Raw genomic sequence first — 15,860 nt, 5'->3', positions numbered from 1 at the left:
CTTATATTCGACACATATGTGTCAAAGCTGCATTTCAGCGAACAGCCAAATCATTGATTTCTTTCCAAGGGAAAGAAATCGGTTGGCTGTTCTTTTAAATCTGCCCTTTTCCCAACTGTAGTGCGATCTCGGAGTTAGTATATTCATCCAGTCATCTCTAGATGTTATAACTTTAGGTTACATGCAGATTGCAAGTCAGAGAATCTGCTATACTTAGCCAAATGTGTAGAATGTGATTCATTCTTCATAGCTAATACCAATAAAAAATTAAAATAATGTGTATTACAACATTTAGGAGATATTAGAAGGAAGAACTGTCTAAATGCTCTCTATAAGCATATTAAAATTAATATTGGACATTCATTTAAATTTACCACTAAGGAAATTGCAAGTGATGGCCCTAGAAGTGGGGATACCATCAACAAAATAAGAGTTATTGGAGATGAAATGGATAGCAGCCTTACAGGCACATAGATCACCAGGACTTAATTATACTATACCTTTAAAGCCAGCCTTGAAAGCTCGGCCTTTGCATCATTAATTGTTAGTGTTTTATGACTGGTAGTTTTTTATTTTAAATATGAGTATGTTTTAGTTTGACTTTATAGGATCTGATGAAGCACATTTTGCGAAAGTGCTAATCCTTTTTACAATAAACCTGAGTTTTTATACGTTTTTTTGCCTTGCAACTTTATGCCTTTAACCTTGGTGGCCGGACTGACATTTCTTTTCATTGTTGCTTTTTCTGTTGCAGTTCGCCCTTTAGTCATCAGTATTGTTTTATTTTTTAAACAAAAATACTTAGAAAGATAGATGTGATAAAAGTAACACAAAGTATTAGAACAGACCAGGATTTATTGCACACTATTGTAAATAATAAACTAAAGACAGCACAGGCAGCAAAGCTTAGCGGATATGCAGATAAATATAAAGGAAAAGTACAAAATAAGCACTTCATTGATGACCCAAAAAGGTTTTATAGAGAACTGGGAAATAAGGCAAAAGGAATAGAAACGCAACCAAAGATAGAAGAACTAGACACATTCTGGAGATCTATGAAGACCCTGTGGAATATAACAAAGATTCTGAATAGATAGAAGTTAAAGAAACAGTAAAGTTCAAATGTACAGGATATGAAATAGGATGAAATAACAGCCAGTGAAATTGAAATAAAATTAAGAAAAGCTCCTAAAGGGAAAACCCCAGGCCCAGCTACAGTACCTAACTTCTGGTTAAAAGTATTACATTCTTTAGACAAACATTTAGCCCTGAGTAAGAACTATTTATATGCACATCCTGAACAGACACCAACCTGGTTAACAACAGGAAAAACAATATTCCTCCTTAAGAATGAACTACAAACTATCCTAAACACTATAGACTAATAACTTGCCTTCTGACGATGTACAAGCTATATACTGGAACTGATGCCAATAGAGTTTATAGTCATTTAGAAGAAAACTCAATCATGGCAGTAGAACAAAAGGGTAAGGGTAATAAAAGAAAGTCATATGGAATAAAAGATCATTTGTTGCTAAAGTCATAATGTAGAATTATGAAAAGGGGAAGAAATTATCTAAGTATGGCATGAAGAAACTACAAAAAAAATTGACACCATTCTACATTCCTGAATAAAGGAGTGCTTACAGATGTATAAAGTACATGCTACATTGACCAATTACATCACAGTGATCATGAAACAGTGGCAAACTAGTCTGCAGCTAAGCCATTATAAAGAACAAATTATTATCCCAGGAATACAATTTCAAATGGCAATATTCCAGTATGACTCCTTGTCACTGTTTTACTTTTGTCTTGCCCTTAACCCAGTAAGCAGTCTACTTAACATATTAGGTCATGGTTACAATTTGCCCCCAGAGAACAGCAAAGTATAAAGACTTGTCATCTTCTTGCTGTGGATGATTTAAAACTGTATGGGTCATCAGATGAGGAACTGAAAGCACAACTGCAAGTGGTCAATTTTTTCTCAGATGATATATCATTTGGTCTTGATAAATGTGCAAAAGCAACCTTTAAATCAGGAAAACTGCAACACCAGGAAAATAATTTTCTTGGACAGGAATGTGACATAAAGGAACGTGAGCAGGAGGGAGTGTGTAAATATTTGGGAACTGATGAAAGATTGACAATAAAACATGAACAGATGTGAACAAAGCTTAGTAAGGAATATTTTCGAAGACTGAAATTAATACTGAAAACAGTCCTGACATGTAGAAACAAAGTCCAAACTATATACCAATTTGCTCTTCTTGCTCTTACAGTTTTTGGGTGATTGACTGGCCCCAAAAGGTATTGCATCAGCTGGAGAGGAAAACAAGTAAAATTCTACACACTTATCAAATTATTTATAAAAATCAGTGCATACCAAGATTATATATCCCCTGTTCTGATGGAGGTATGGGCCTCCTTGAAAGTGATTACATGTGTAGATCTGCAATCATAGGACTGCATACACGTCTACTGACCTCACAAGATCTAAACATAATGAAAGTTGTAAAACATGAGGAGAACAAGTCTAAGATGACTTCCCTGCTTACTTTAGTAGAAGTATATCAGAGAATGTAAATCAAACCAGATGTAGACAAAAATCAGGCAGCAACTAAATGTGCCAAAAAAAAAAGAAAGAATATAAAGTGAAGGATCAGGTGAGAAGGCAAAAAAATGTGGAAACGGCATAAATATAGTTGAAAGTGCAGAAAACTTCCTGATCGACTTTGTGTTCTAATGTAGGAATTGTTTATGACAGGTGACTTTAAATCAAAAGACAAAAGGCTAATATTAGCAGCCCAGTAAAGAGGACTATATGCATTTTGGTTTACAAATTCCAATGAGCAATTCAGAGAAACAGACAAATGAAGTTTTATTTTTAAACAGAGTTTGAAAAAGTTGCATATCTTCTTGCTGTGTATAATACACTAATGTCAGAGAGCTTGTATAGTGAAAGGCATAATAATGTGGCAAGACTGTTGCACTGGGGATTGTGCAAACATTACAATTTTGAAGTAGCTGAGAAGCATTGGAAACATGAGCCACAAAGAATTATGGAAAATGATGGTTTATATCAAATAGAATCACCAATTACCAACAATTCAAAAAACAGATATGAGAAAATCAGATAAAGAAGTTCTTGAAAAAGAAGACAAACGTAGCATTGATCACTGAAAATGCTACAGTCAGTGATTATAGTGTCTTATGTAGAGAGAGAGATACAAAGTCATAAAATATTAGGATTTGCAGGCAGAAATGAGGGCAATGTGGAAAAAGGATACCCAGACAGTTCCAATAGTAGTAAGAGCAATGAGTCTCATAAAAAAGAATTTACAGTTGTACTTAGATATACCAGTACATGTAACTCTGTATGAATTGCTTTGCTGGTGCTGTGAAAGGAACTTTTGTCTAACATCAAAGATTGAAACAATGCTAATTTCATGAACTTTAATCATACTTTGACTTAGGAATGGGGGTCTGTTCCCATCATGTATTAGAAACCCAGAAGACTTGGAGAATTAAACCGACACAGGTAATAATATAATAACAGCTTATGGAACAAGAACTGTGGATATTACACAGATGGGTGATCCACAGACACAGGTAATAATATAATGACAGATTATTTTGCACACACACACTAGGGATATCACACAGATGGGTGCTCCACAGACACAGGTAATAATATAATGACAGCTTATGTTACACACATTAAGGATATCACACGTATAAATTATCCACAGACACAGGGAATAATATAATGACAGTTTATGGTGATCACATTAGAGATATCACACAGATGGGTGATCCACTGACTCAGGTAATAATATAATGATGGCTTATAGTGCACACATTACAAATATCACACAGATGGGTGATCCACAGACATGGGTAATAATATAATGACAGCTTGTGGTCCACATATTACGAATACCACACAATGGGTGATCTACAGACACAGATAACAATATAATGACCACTTCTGTTACATACATTAGGGATATCACACAGATGGGTGATCCACAAACACAGGTAATAATATAATAATAGCTTATGATACACACATTAGGGATATGACACATATGAATGATCCACTGACTCAGGTAATAATATAATGACAGCTTATGGTGCACACACATTAGGAAGATCACACAATGAGTGATCTACAGGCACAGATAATAATATGACAGCTTTTGTTACATACATTAGGGATATCACACATATGAATGATCCACAGACACAGGGAATAACATAATGACAGCTTATGGTGAACACATTAGGGATATCATACAGACTGGTTATACATTTTGTAGGAATGGATCTACTTCAATAGATCAAATGTCCAGAAAACTTAAATGCTAATTGTCGAAACGAGAAGATCACAAGTTTAGAATAATGAAATTACACCATAATGAAACTTGGAAGAGCAAAGTACCTACTGTGCATGTCTGAGAACACTCAGACTTTCTGAATGTAGATTGCAGTGCAAAGAGAAGAGCAGCTGCTCCATTTAAACACTTGATTAAAATTAAAATATACCATTTTCAACATTTCCGAATGAGATTGCACTGCAGTAAGGACTGAAAATTCACACTTATCTCCACTGTAGTGTGATCTCAGAATTGGTATATATAATTAGCAGGGGGTGCTGGGGGGCTTGCCTCCCTGCATAACCATTGAAAATGGCATATTTTAATTTTAATTAAGTGCTTAAATGGAGCAGCTGTTGTTCTGTTTCCTCCGCAATCTCCATTCAGAAAGTCTGAGTATTCTCAGACATGTGCAGTAGGTACTTCATTCGTACAAGTTTCGATATGGTGGTTATCTGGATGTTCGATCAACTGAAGTAGATACACATAAATACACAGCATATAACAGTTTGTTTTGCAGAGTTCACTTAAGAAAATAAACTTCAATTACTCACAAATATGTCTTCTCAAAATGCTAACCTGAAAATAATGGGCTAACAGATTTTTCAAGATTCTTTCCATTTGAATTTCATGTAGATTTGCACAGGAAACATGAGATCTATGTATTGCCAATGGACCCACATGGATTCTTACTTCCTGGGTTTTTTCCCAGTTCTTCCTTAAATGATGGTCATTGTGTGATCCTGCTTGTGACTATTCACTAACAACTACTGCTTTTCTATTTTGAGGTTATATCCGTAGGTATATAATGAATGTTATTTTGAAAACTGGAATGGGTACCTGCTTAGCATATTATATTTTTAAAAGTCCTGGTTATGATTCATGGCTGCCAGATGAATTTCTTATATGTTTTTTTTTTTTTTACTTCTCAAAGCATTGCTAGATACATATCTTTTGGGCACAGATGTATTAATTTCTCTTATTATCACCAATGCTATGCCACAGGTTTTGGAAAAGAACAGTGCTTTTTGAAAGGGTATTTTCCATTTGTCTAATTATCATAGACTCTTTCATTCTACTCATCTAGTAGGGATCCTAGCTAAGTAAAGCACAGTTTTTTCATTATAGAAAAATCATCCTTTGGCCTTTATGTCAAAAATATTTTTCCCTCTGTGAATTCTCCTCCTTGTTTATTCATCATTCGTATATCTGGGTATGGCTATACAGGGCATCTTGCTTATGAATTTTTGCTTAAGTAGCAGGCTGGCTAATGAAGCCTCAAAAGTTAGCAGTGTCAGTGGTGCAACTCACCTTAGGTGCAGAAGGTTGTGGGTTCTATTCCCACACCAAGTAGATGGACTGCAGTACAGCATAAAGGGGAGCTGCACTCCTGATTGTGTCATCTTTCAGACAAGATGTTAAACTGAAGTCCGATCTCCTTGAGTTGGTGTTAGCTCAGATGGATGTAAAACATCCTATGACACCTTTCAAAAACAGTAGGGGGAACCTTTATTTATAAAAAAAACACATTATTTATAAAAGATTTACATATGTATACATTTACAAATATACAGTTTTCTTTTTCATTCTTTTCCTGTTATATATTTATACTTGATTATATCAAGTTTTTTATCCGTATTAGACCCCCACTCCTTTTTCCATAACCACCATCTCATTTTATTCAATAGTGATACCAATATTAATTTTCCATTAAACATAATTTAATTTATCCTTTCACTCCATATAATCCATATAATACTAAACATTTTTATCCACTCTTTTGATATATTATTTACTTCTATTGTTATAATACCCATATTTAATCATATCCATATTTATCTTATTCACTTCTTTTAAATCCTCAAAAACATTTTCTTAACATAACGTTTCTCATAATTTCATAACTCCTTTACTAGTCAAAAACATGTTTGGTAGTTTCCTCTTCCCCACAATGTAAACATATTCTTTCACTTTTCTTTTTATACAGCATGTTTCTTTTCACTGGTAATTTAACTCTTATCAGTCTCCACAAAAATCGTGACATTTACTTTCCTACTACACCATCTATTTCTTATTTTTATAGCTGTAATTTTTTCCTTCTGCTAGATTTTCCCATGGTATAACATAATAATTTTGCATTATTATATTCCTATACCATACTTTTCTTTCCATTTCTATTTCATCAATTTGTATTGTCCATATTAATTTTTTTCTTGATAGCATTTCATCTCTTCATGTATACATTTTTTTCTTTTGCTCCTTTTTACCAAACACTGAATTTATCATACTAATATTTAAACATTTTACAGCTAATCTTTCATATTCTTCATTTATCCACTTTTACACTTTTTATATACATTTAGTGAAGCAATATATACCACTGGGTTAATTAACCATAAACCTCCTTCCACTTAATTTACACACAAAATTACTCTTTTTACTGGATTCAGTCTAGAACCCCCATATCAAATATTGTTGGCAACATAAATGCACTTGCCAAATATGCTATTTACCCACTACTACTGAATTTATCAAATAAAACTTTTTCCTAAATGATAGTCTATATGTTTTCCAGAAAAATGTATTATAACTTTTCTATTATTTTTATGCCATTGAATTCTATCTACATTCTTATTCTCAAATTTTATAACTAATACAGAGATTTTATTCATTGTAAAATGTATTCCCTATCTTAACTATATTGTCTAATCCTTTACTTTTCTTTTTTTAAAGTTATTCCTATTGCTTCTAAACACTCATTTAGACAAAATGTTACTTCTTTTTATCTAAGTGTTGTGCTTTGCAATTGCTATAATATAATTTGCATAAGTTAACAAAACTAGAATTCTTAGCCCTTCAGGTGTTATGTATCCAGCCTCCTTCATTTTACAATTTATTTCACTTACAATCACATTTATAACTAATATGTGCACCAATTGATGGAAAGGAGTGAAGCTGGACAGTTCACCAAAAATTACTCAAGATAACTCCAGGTACATCAAAATACATCCATGTAGACTGCAAAGTTCTGTAATTCATATGAGATTTTATTGCAACAGACAAGCGCTGTTTGATGTTTGATACCCATTTATACATTTTTGTATACACATATATATCTTTTAGTATTACAAATGTAACATAATATATTCTATTTATTGCTGTTCTTTTATATGCTTGGATATATGTACACATTGCATCTATATATGTTTTTTATATTTTTATATCTACATATGTGGATTTGGTCTGAGATACACTTCTATGCATTGCCGTATACATATATTTTTTATATATATTTTTTATACCTTGTTTTTACATTTCCCTTTTAAATACGTAATTAATGTTTTAATTGTCTAATTGGTATGCCTATATATTGGGCAATTTTATCCTTGCATTATTAAAGTGACCTGAAGAAGCTATACATAGCGAAAGTGCTTGTCTGTTGCAATAAAATCTCATATGAATTACAGAACTTTGCGGTCTACATGGATGTATTTTGATGTACCTGGAGTTATCTTGAGTAATTTTTGGTGAACTGTCCAGCTTCACTCCTTTCCATCAATTGGTGCACATATTATTTATTTATTTCTCTTTGGAAAAGGAGCGTTTACCTGCTAGGGAACTGTTTCTCTCTATTTATTGTTTATACATTTATAACTAAAGCAAAATGAATACAACTCAGTTGGAGGCTGTCTTACACCCTTCTTCATCTTCACATCTTTACTTAACCAATCATTTACTATAATTTTACTTTATTATTGCTATAGGTGGACAGACATAATTTTCAAATTTTTTTCACTTATATTGTATTTTTTCATTATCACACATAACATTTCATGTCATATAGTATCAAATGTCTTATTAATATCCCCTATCATAAGTTTAGCTTCTTCTCTTCTAATTATATACACAATCTCTCTCTTTCGTTATCATTAATAATTCTTGACATCCTTTCCATTTATGTAAAACATACATACTCCACAACAATTTCCATTTTAGTTTCAGACCTCTTCTATATCATTTTCATAAAGGTCTTACAGTCATTATTATTCAGTACTACTGGTCTTCAGTTTTTAATTGACTTTTGTCTTCTTTCATCCAAATAAATGTAAGTAAGAAGAAAGAAAACTCAGCAGACCACCGGGCCAAAAACTTGCAGCTTTTAATCCATGAAAAAGGCCTAATGAAGGTTTTTTTTACCTGAAAGAACTAACCTTTTTCATGAATTAAAAGCTATGAGTTTTTAACTTGGTGGTCTGCTGAGTTTCTTTTTTTTTTTTTTTTTTTTTGTTTATTTTTTTCTACAATAGACCTTTGGTGCTGCAGTATCAGGCTGGTTCATGTAAGTATTCCACTAATTAATTCTTTATACATATAATCTTCCTTTAGTCATTCATTCAAAATCTTTAAAAAAGATGTTCTTTTTGGCATTCCATTAAATTGTGATACATTTCATATCCTATTCCATCTGGCCATGCAGTTGAATCTATATTCACTTCTCCTAATACTTTATCTAACTCTCATAAAGAAATATTTATCAATTTTTTATTTTCTTGATCTGAAAACTTTTTTACTTACAGTAATATTTTCAATTTCTTCTTTTTTCTTTAAACATTTAGTGTACATACTCTATTTCAATATTCATAATTTGTTCTTGCATGTTTTCTCTGTTTCTCCTCTTACATTCTCATTTCTCTCACTACACTACTATCTTCCTTTACTAATCTATTTAAACATGGCAAAACTTCTTTTTTCCTTGAAAGAAATATATTTGCTTGAATAATAACGCCTTAATTTTCTATTGAATTTTCTACAGAATTCTTTTTTGTTATCAAGATACCCTCTATCATCATTTTCTAAATCTTCCAAAACATCTTTATATACCCTCCTATGCTTTTCTCACATCATACTGCCACTTTTTTTTAATTTTATTTTAAAAGTCATCCACCATTCAGACCAGTGTTTATAAAATGCTCTCATAGTAATATGATCTTTCCATAACTGTATTACTATTCTCTTTGCTTCTTCATCCCATGTTTTTTTTCATTAAACCTTTTTATTTCTTTCCCTATTTGTATATATTCATTGTTTTCCTTTATCTCTCGCCATATTGCTACATGATCAGAAAAAAAGGTTTCAATTATTTCTCCTTTGCCTAAAGTTAATCCTTTTGATACTATGAAGTAATCTAATTCAATTTTGTGAATACCCTTTCTGTAAGCCATGATTTTTTATCCCAAAGCACTAATTTACCACATTCCATAACTTCTAAAAAATGTCATTTCCTTTTACTCTTGCCTCTTAAATCACAATTAAAATATCTTGTCACTATAATATTCATATTAATCACTATACAGTCTTGAATCCGGTGAAATAAACTTTCCCTTTCTATACAGGTAACATAAGCATATAATGCTGTAATTTTATATCCTTGTTCTTTATTTTAAATCCACAATAGCTAATCATCTCATCCATATTGAAGTTATATCTAGTATTCTCACTATATTTCTGCAAAATACACCTATTCCAGAATACTGATCATTTCCCAGATTCTAAGTTACCTTACCCCCATTAATTTTTCTGTTTGTAATTTTTCTTCACTTGTTAACAATCTTGTATCTTCTACAATTACATCTACATCACATTTATTCCACCATTCCAAAACTCCTATCCTTCTATGTTCTTATTACTGTTTACATTTACAGAAAACACTCTAAAAGTATTATTTTCCCTTTTCCTTAACTTTCTAGAAATTATAATTCTGTTTTATTTCTCATCCATTTCCTTTCTTCATTTCTTTTATACTCATCCCTTTAAATTTTCTTTTACTGTCTTTTATCCTTTTAGTGATATAATTATTTTTTTCCCTTTTACTGCTTCCCAGTTTATTTCGTCCTTATCACTTATTTCAGAGCCTTCCTCTGTTTCCTCCTTTTTACTTCTTTCTTTGTCATTTTATCTAATTTATCTTCTACTTCCACTACTTCTGATGTTTCCTGACTTTGTTCATTTTTTCTCTTTTTTATTCACTTTCCTTATTATTAATTTCAGTGTTACAGTCCACCCATAACTGACCAATTTTGTTATTTTTACAACATTTCAGTTTACATTTTCTTGCATCATGACCCAGTTCTCCACAAATATAACATTTCTTTTTATTGCAGTTTTTTATCAAATGACCTTCTTTTCCACAAAAAAACATTTTGGGGTGCCCCCCGGTATTTTACCACACCCTTATTTCCTTCAACATTTGCATACCTGGGGTATGTATAATTTTGTCATTTTCTGTCTTTAACACAGTCTTAAAATCCCATCTACCAGTCCATAAACACTTTTTATCTTAAACCTTTGCAATGCCCAGCACTTCTTTACATAAGCATTTCAAATGTCCTTCCAAAGTCTCTATTTCTACTTCTGTTCAAAATTGTACATGAATCTTCCTTTTTGTTTCCCTGTAAAATTCCTTTATTACATATAAATTCCAAAGAGTATAGTCTTTCTTCTTTTCATATTCCCCATGAACACATTCCATTGTATAAACAGTCTCAAATATAATGTCAAAAAATATCTCCTTGTTTATAAGAATAAATGCTCTTACCTCTTGGGTTTTTACATCCAAAGGATCCATTAGGTTGTCCCAAACTTCATATCTATCCCGTTCTTTTTCTTCTTAATTGTAAAAGCTCACCACATACTTGGGCTTTGTATTTTTCTTCTGCGTTTTCTTTTCTGTTGTTGCCAATACACCTTCTTTCACTTTTTCTTCATAGGATTTCCTTTTTGTCTCACTCACCATCATCTTTCAAGTAGGACTCTGCTTCTTCTTTTTGTATTTTATCCATAATGTCTGCCCACGAAACATTTCCTTCTTTTACCAGCTTGCTTTGCATGACCATCTCCTTCAATAAAACACCTCACAACCCAACTGGTAGGTTGTAATAATATACATTTCATTTGCTGAGTCTTCTTTTTCAACTTCAGCAAATGCATTTTGCTGAAAAACAACTTTCAAATCATGCACAATCTTGTTACTTCTCTCAGCACTGGACTTCAACTCCATGCCTTCCTGCATCTTCCACTCGTCAGACATCATCCTTCAATCGCTACTACTTGCAAGCTCACTGGCTCCAAAGCTATGAGTAGAAGTTCTCCAATACCATGGCCATATTTTCCCTAGTAGTATGATTACTTCCTAAAGTCTCCCCTAAAAAGAGACCACTAACCCAGTGGGACTAACCAAGTCAGCACAGGATAAATAAAAATAAATAATGATATCCCACATATTTGATACATGCTATTTAATAATTGCTTCCAGTGAATCCTTTTTGACTTTGCAATTTTTGCAGCTTTGCTAACATTTTGCATAAGTCATTATTTCAGTCACATTCACAAAACATGTTTTAAGAACTCATGGCAGTTCAAAGGTGAATGTTTGGTCATGAGTTGGAACAACTGCATGTGAAGATGCGAAAGTGTTGGCCCTTTTACTGGGAGTCTGGAGTATTCATTAATTGTAAGTAGCATGTTCTCTCTGAAATACACTTTCAGGTGTAAAACAATGTACAGACCAGAGATTGGATCTCATGAATGTTCCAGCATTTGTATTTTAACAGTTTTATTTCACTTTCTTGTTTTTGTCTCTGATTCATTCACAGTGTTTCCATTTGGGACCTCATGTTCTATTGTGATGTCTGAATTCTCTTTGGTTTTACTTTTTTCATCTGTTTCTTTTCTGAATCTTTAGGGAATCACCTAGTTTTATCATTACAAGTTTCTTTTCTTGATTATAACTAAAGGCATTGCATTTGTTTCTCTCAAGCACGTGAAACACTGATTTTACTGTTCTACACTTTTTGACTTATTTGACTATTTGATATGCTTATAGCATTGCAGTCACTTCTTTTCCAATGCTGCAATGTGACTTTCCTTATGCTGACTGCATATACTGCTTTCTTCATGATTACATTTCTGTTGTGCCTCTCTTTGTGTAACATAAGGTATGCTATTCTGCCACTTTCTTATGTTTACTCCATTTGTCTTACAAATTAGTTATCTTGGTATTGATTTCATCTCTTATACTTCTGCTTCTGTTTACTCTAGCAAAATGAATCTGTATCCTGCATCTTACAGTCACTTTTTCTAATGCTGGGAACAGTAATATATAAGAAATGTCTTCACTACAGTAGCTGCATTGTCTGTCTCTGTGGAGGTTATACATGTTTCTTTTCTATCAACTTCTTTTAATTCACTTTGTTTTCTTAATTAACTATCGTTTTGTTTTTGTGTTCTTCTCTGTATTCTTATATTCTCTTTGCATGCATTTCTAAAATATCGAGGCATTTCACATAATCTAGCAGCTTGTTTAGGGTCATTTTTGGTTACTTGTCTACGTTTTGATTTCTTTATTAAATATCAGTGAACTAACAGTGTCTAGCTAGACTCCTCAACCAAGTATACTTTCTAGGTCTCATCTTCTTTTTGTCACGTATTTCTGAAATTAGTTATTGTAATGTCAACTATTATTATTTATTATGCTTAGAGTGGCTTTTTTGTTGCCTAGTACATGGAGTCGGCCATCTGGTCCATTCTAGCTCTATATATGCCATACATGTTTTTCTGCCATGTGTGCCACTATAACAGTTAAGCTTTCATCTCTTCTTATGTGTAATGCTTCTGCATTGTTCTGAAATCCTCCTACCTTTGTTTTCCTATGTGAGCTTATAGTTTGTGTGTCGGGTTTAGAATGTCCACAGATCTCTTATTTTGTTATGTGCCAGTCTGTTTTGAATACCAGCAGACAGATTCTCCATGGATTTCTTTCATTTGTATGTTGCGTAATTAAATTATCAATATTTCTTGCTTTCTGTTATTATATTATACACTTTTGTTTTTAAATGCCTCCTTTCAGTGTTAATCTGATTATGCAATTTTGCAGAGCCACTTAACTTTTAACATTTTCTCTTGACTGTGGTCTTCTCTTCCAGGCAGTCCTACACTGGCAGTTTGGACAGACGCAGACAACTCATTTTTTTCTATTGTGGTAATGGACTAAAAGTGCTATAGTTAGCCTTTTCTTACTGTATTAGGGTTCTTAACCATTTTACCTCATGTTACTAAAGTCCAGTCTGCTCTAATGGCTGTTGGATAATGTCACCTGCTTAGATTAGTGTTGGTATACAATTATAAATTAGAAGGGACAGGCTGACCATGGAATATATGCAGCATTATTAAATATAGTATAGGTCCTTTAGGAGTTTTTTTCTCATAGTCAGACCAGTGATATAGAGAGGTGAATCCCTGACTATGGTGAAGGTGACCTAAGTTTGTGCTTGCAGGGAGAAGGGGTATACTTATCTTTGGGGAGAGGGCATGCTATGGGGCAGATTGTTCACCATGCCCTGGTAGTGGCTAGGCCTATGGCTGAGAACAACAGCTGGGCTGAGGATCTGGTTGCTTGAGGAAGCATGGTTGCTGTAAGAAGCTAGGATGATCACATCTTTAGAAACCACACCTCACTACCTACCCAGCTTACAGATGCATGTCAGTATGTGGGGAGTAGGGCCAGCAGAATAACATCACTGTGAGCCATGGTAAGATAGCTCCGCACTTGGCCCTGTCCCACCTGGAGATGTATGGTGGAGATAGATTTATCAACTTGCACTGTAAGAGTCGGAGGCTTCCTTGAGTGCAGAACTCCCTTTGAAGGGAGATCGCTCCATGACATGGGTCACACTGAAGCATCACTGCAGCATGGGAACCTCCATGGATGGAAGTATTGCAGAATCAGGTGACAGAAGAACCTGAAGCCAGCAGCAGTGTTGGAGCTAAATGTATCCTTTTGCCTTTGCCTTTGCTTAGTAGGATCCTTTGGAATTATTTAAATGTGAACTATTTCTTTCAAGAAAGCAAGTTTTGGTAAAAAAGAAAAGTTTTAATAATTTCAGCACAAATATTGTCCTGAAAATATTCTGCTTCTTTGATGATTTTTTGTGAGGCAATGACAAAAGAACAATCTAAATGCACACTTTTGTTACATTAATATAGGTAAGGTTAAGAAAGAGAATTTCTTAGTAATACTTCCCATATAAATCAAGTTTTAAACTTGAATGATCATGAAAGAATGCAAATCATTATCAACAGTCCTTTCTCTATTTCATAAAAAATGTGTTTAACAAAGGATACTTGGAAAGTCACTGTTTTAGCACAAATTAATCACTTAAGTCTCTCATGAATGCAACCAATTCTATACATATACTAGTATCATGTTCTAAAAATTATATATATATATATATATATATATATATATATATATATATATATGGATCTACTTCACATGCTCGAAGTTACACAATAATGAAATTTAGAAGACCGAGCTGAAATTGCACAAGAACAAAGTCTGAAGATAACAGTGACCTTACACATCCCCATGGTGGAAAATTATATATTATATATTACCCCTAATGAAAATAACTATGATCATACCATAGATAATTTAAGGGGGGAAATGCGAAACTTTCTTAATTTCTCAGATGGACATACTACCATAAACACTCTGTGGGATAATTGTCTGGCAGTCAGTGCAGATGATTATGGCTATGAGACATAATCAAGCTGATTCCTGTAGTGCAGGCTTTGATTCCCCATTTGCCTACTTTGTAGCTCTAAGCAAGTCACTTAAACAGATAGTGATGCTTGACTGAGACTGAAAGGGGTTCATGTCAGAGTCAATATTTGGTCAAGGCCTCTATTATCAATATAAAATTGGTGTTATTAATAAACTGAAGTAGAACATGTTTATGAGTGTGGCAGCAGACTCTATATTGGGGTTCCAGCATTTTTGGGATAGAAAGGTAATACAGTAGATAAAAACTGAGAATGTCACAGTACCTGCAGTTCACCATAGAATATTTAATCCACCGGTAAACGGAGTGATTTGAATAGTTATACATCCAAAGAATTTATACCTTCACATGAAATTGCATACTTGCATATATGGGTAGTGAAGTGCTTGCTTGGAGTACTTGTAGAATGCTAAAATTCTAAAACAAGCACTATGACAACTGTAAGATTGCAGAGAAGAGAGACTTAATGAGTGAGTGAATGAGTGAATAAGTGACTGAATGAATATTGGAAGAGTATTTACCATTATATGTATTATTGCTGGCAAACTGCCAGAAATGGTGTACTTAGTCACCACAAGAAAATCGTAAAATCATTTCAAAGTAACACATTCAAAGAAACAGAGCTCTGCAGATATTTCATTTACAATGTATGTGCTTTGTTTTCTAGCATGGGCATACCAATTTTACTCTTTAGTATTTCTGTATGGTTTATGTTTTTTGGTAGTTTACTTTTTGTTCCATCCATGTTTATTATTCTATGCATCACAGGGTTTTGACATGGGTATATCGGCAATATCACAGTTGTGCTGCAAGATCTGGTGAATAAGATATCTAAAGGAAAAGGACGTCTTTTGTGTAAAAG

At 33.2% G+C, this 15,860-nt stretch overlaps 1 protein-coding gene across 1 annotated transcript in view; it reads right to left on the bottom strand.

The window, feature by feature from the left end:
- LOC122790632 (sodium-dependent phosphate transport protein 2C-like) overlaps nucleotides 1-11,175 on the bottom strand; it is a 246,201-nt gene extending 235,026 nt beyond the window's left edge. The window contains exon 1 of the mRNA XM_044058156.1: nucleotides 11,065-11,175. Coding sequence (XP_043914091.1) covers nucleotides 11,065-11,175 — 111 coding nt within the window. The remainder of the gene's footprint in view (nucleotides 1-11,064) is intronic.
- Between the last annotated feature and the right edge of the window lie 4,685 nt (nucleotides 11,176-15,860).

This window comes from Protopterus annectens, chromosome 16.part0, assembly GCF_019279795.1.
Source record: "Protopterus annectens isolate FY-2018-M chromosome 16.part0, PAN1.0, whole genome shotgun sequence".
In the NCBI taxonomy this organism is placed as follows: Eukaryota; Metazoa; Chordata; order Ceratodontiformes; family Protopteridae; genus Protopterus; species Protopterus annectens.
This window is presented reverse-complemented; position numbering and strand designations above follow the sequence as displayed.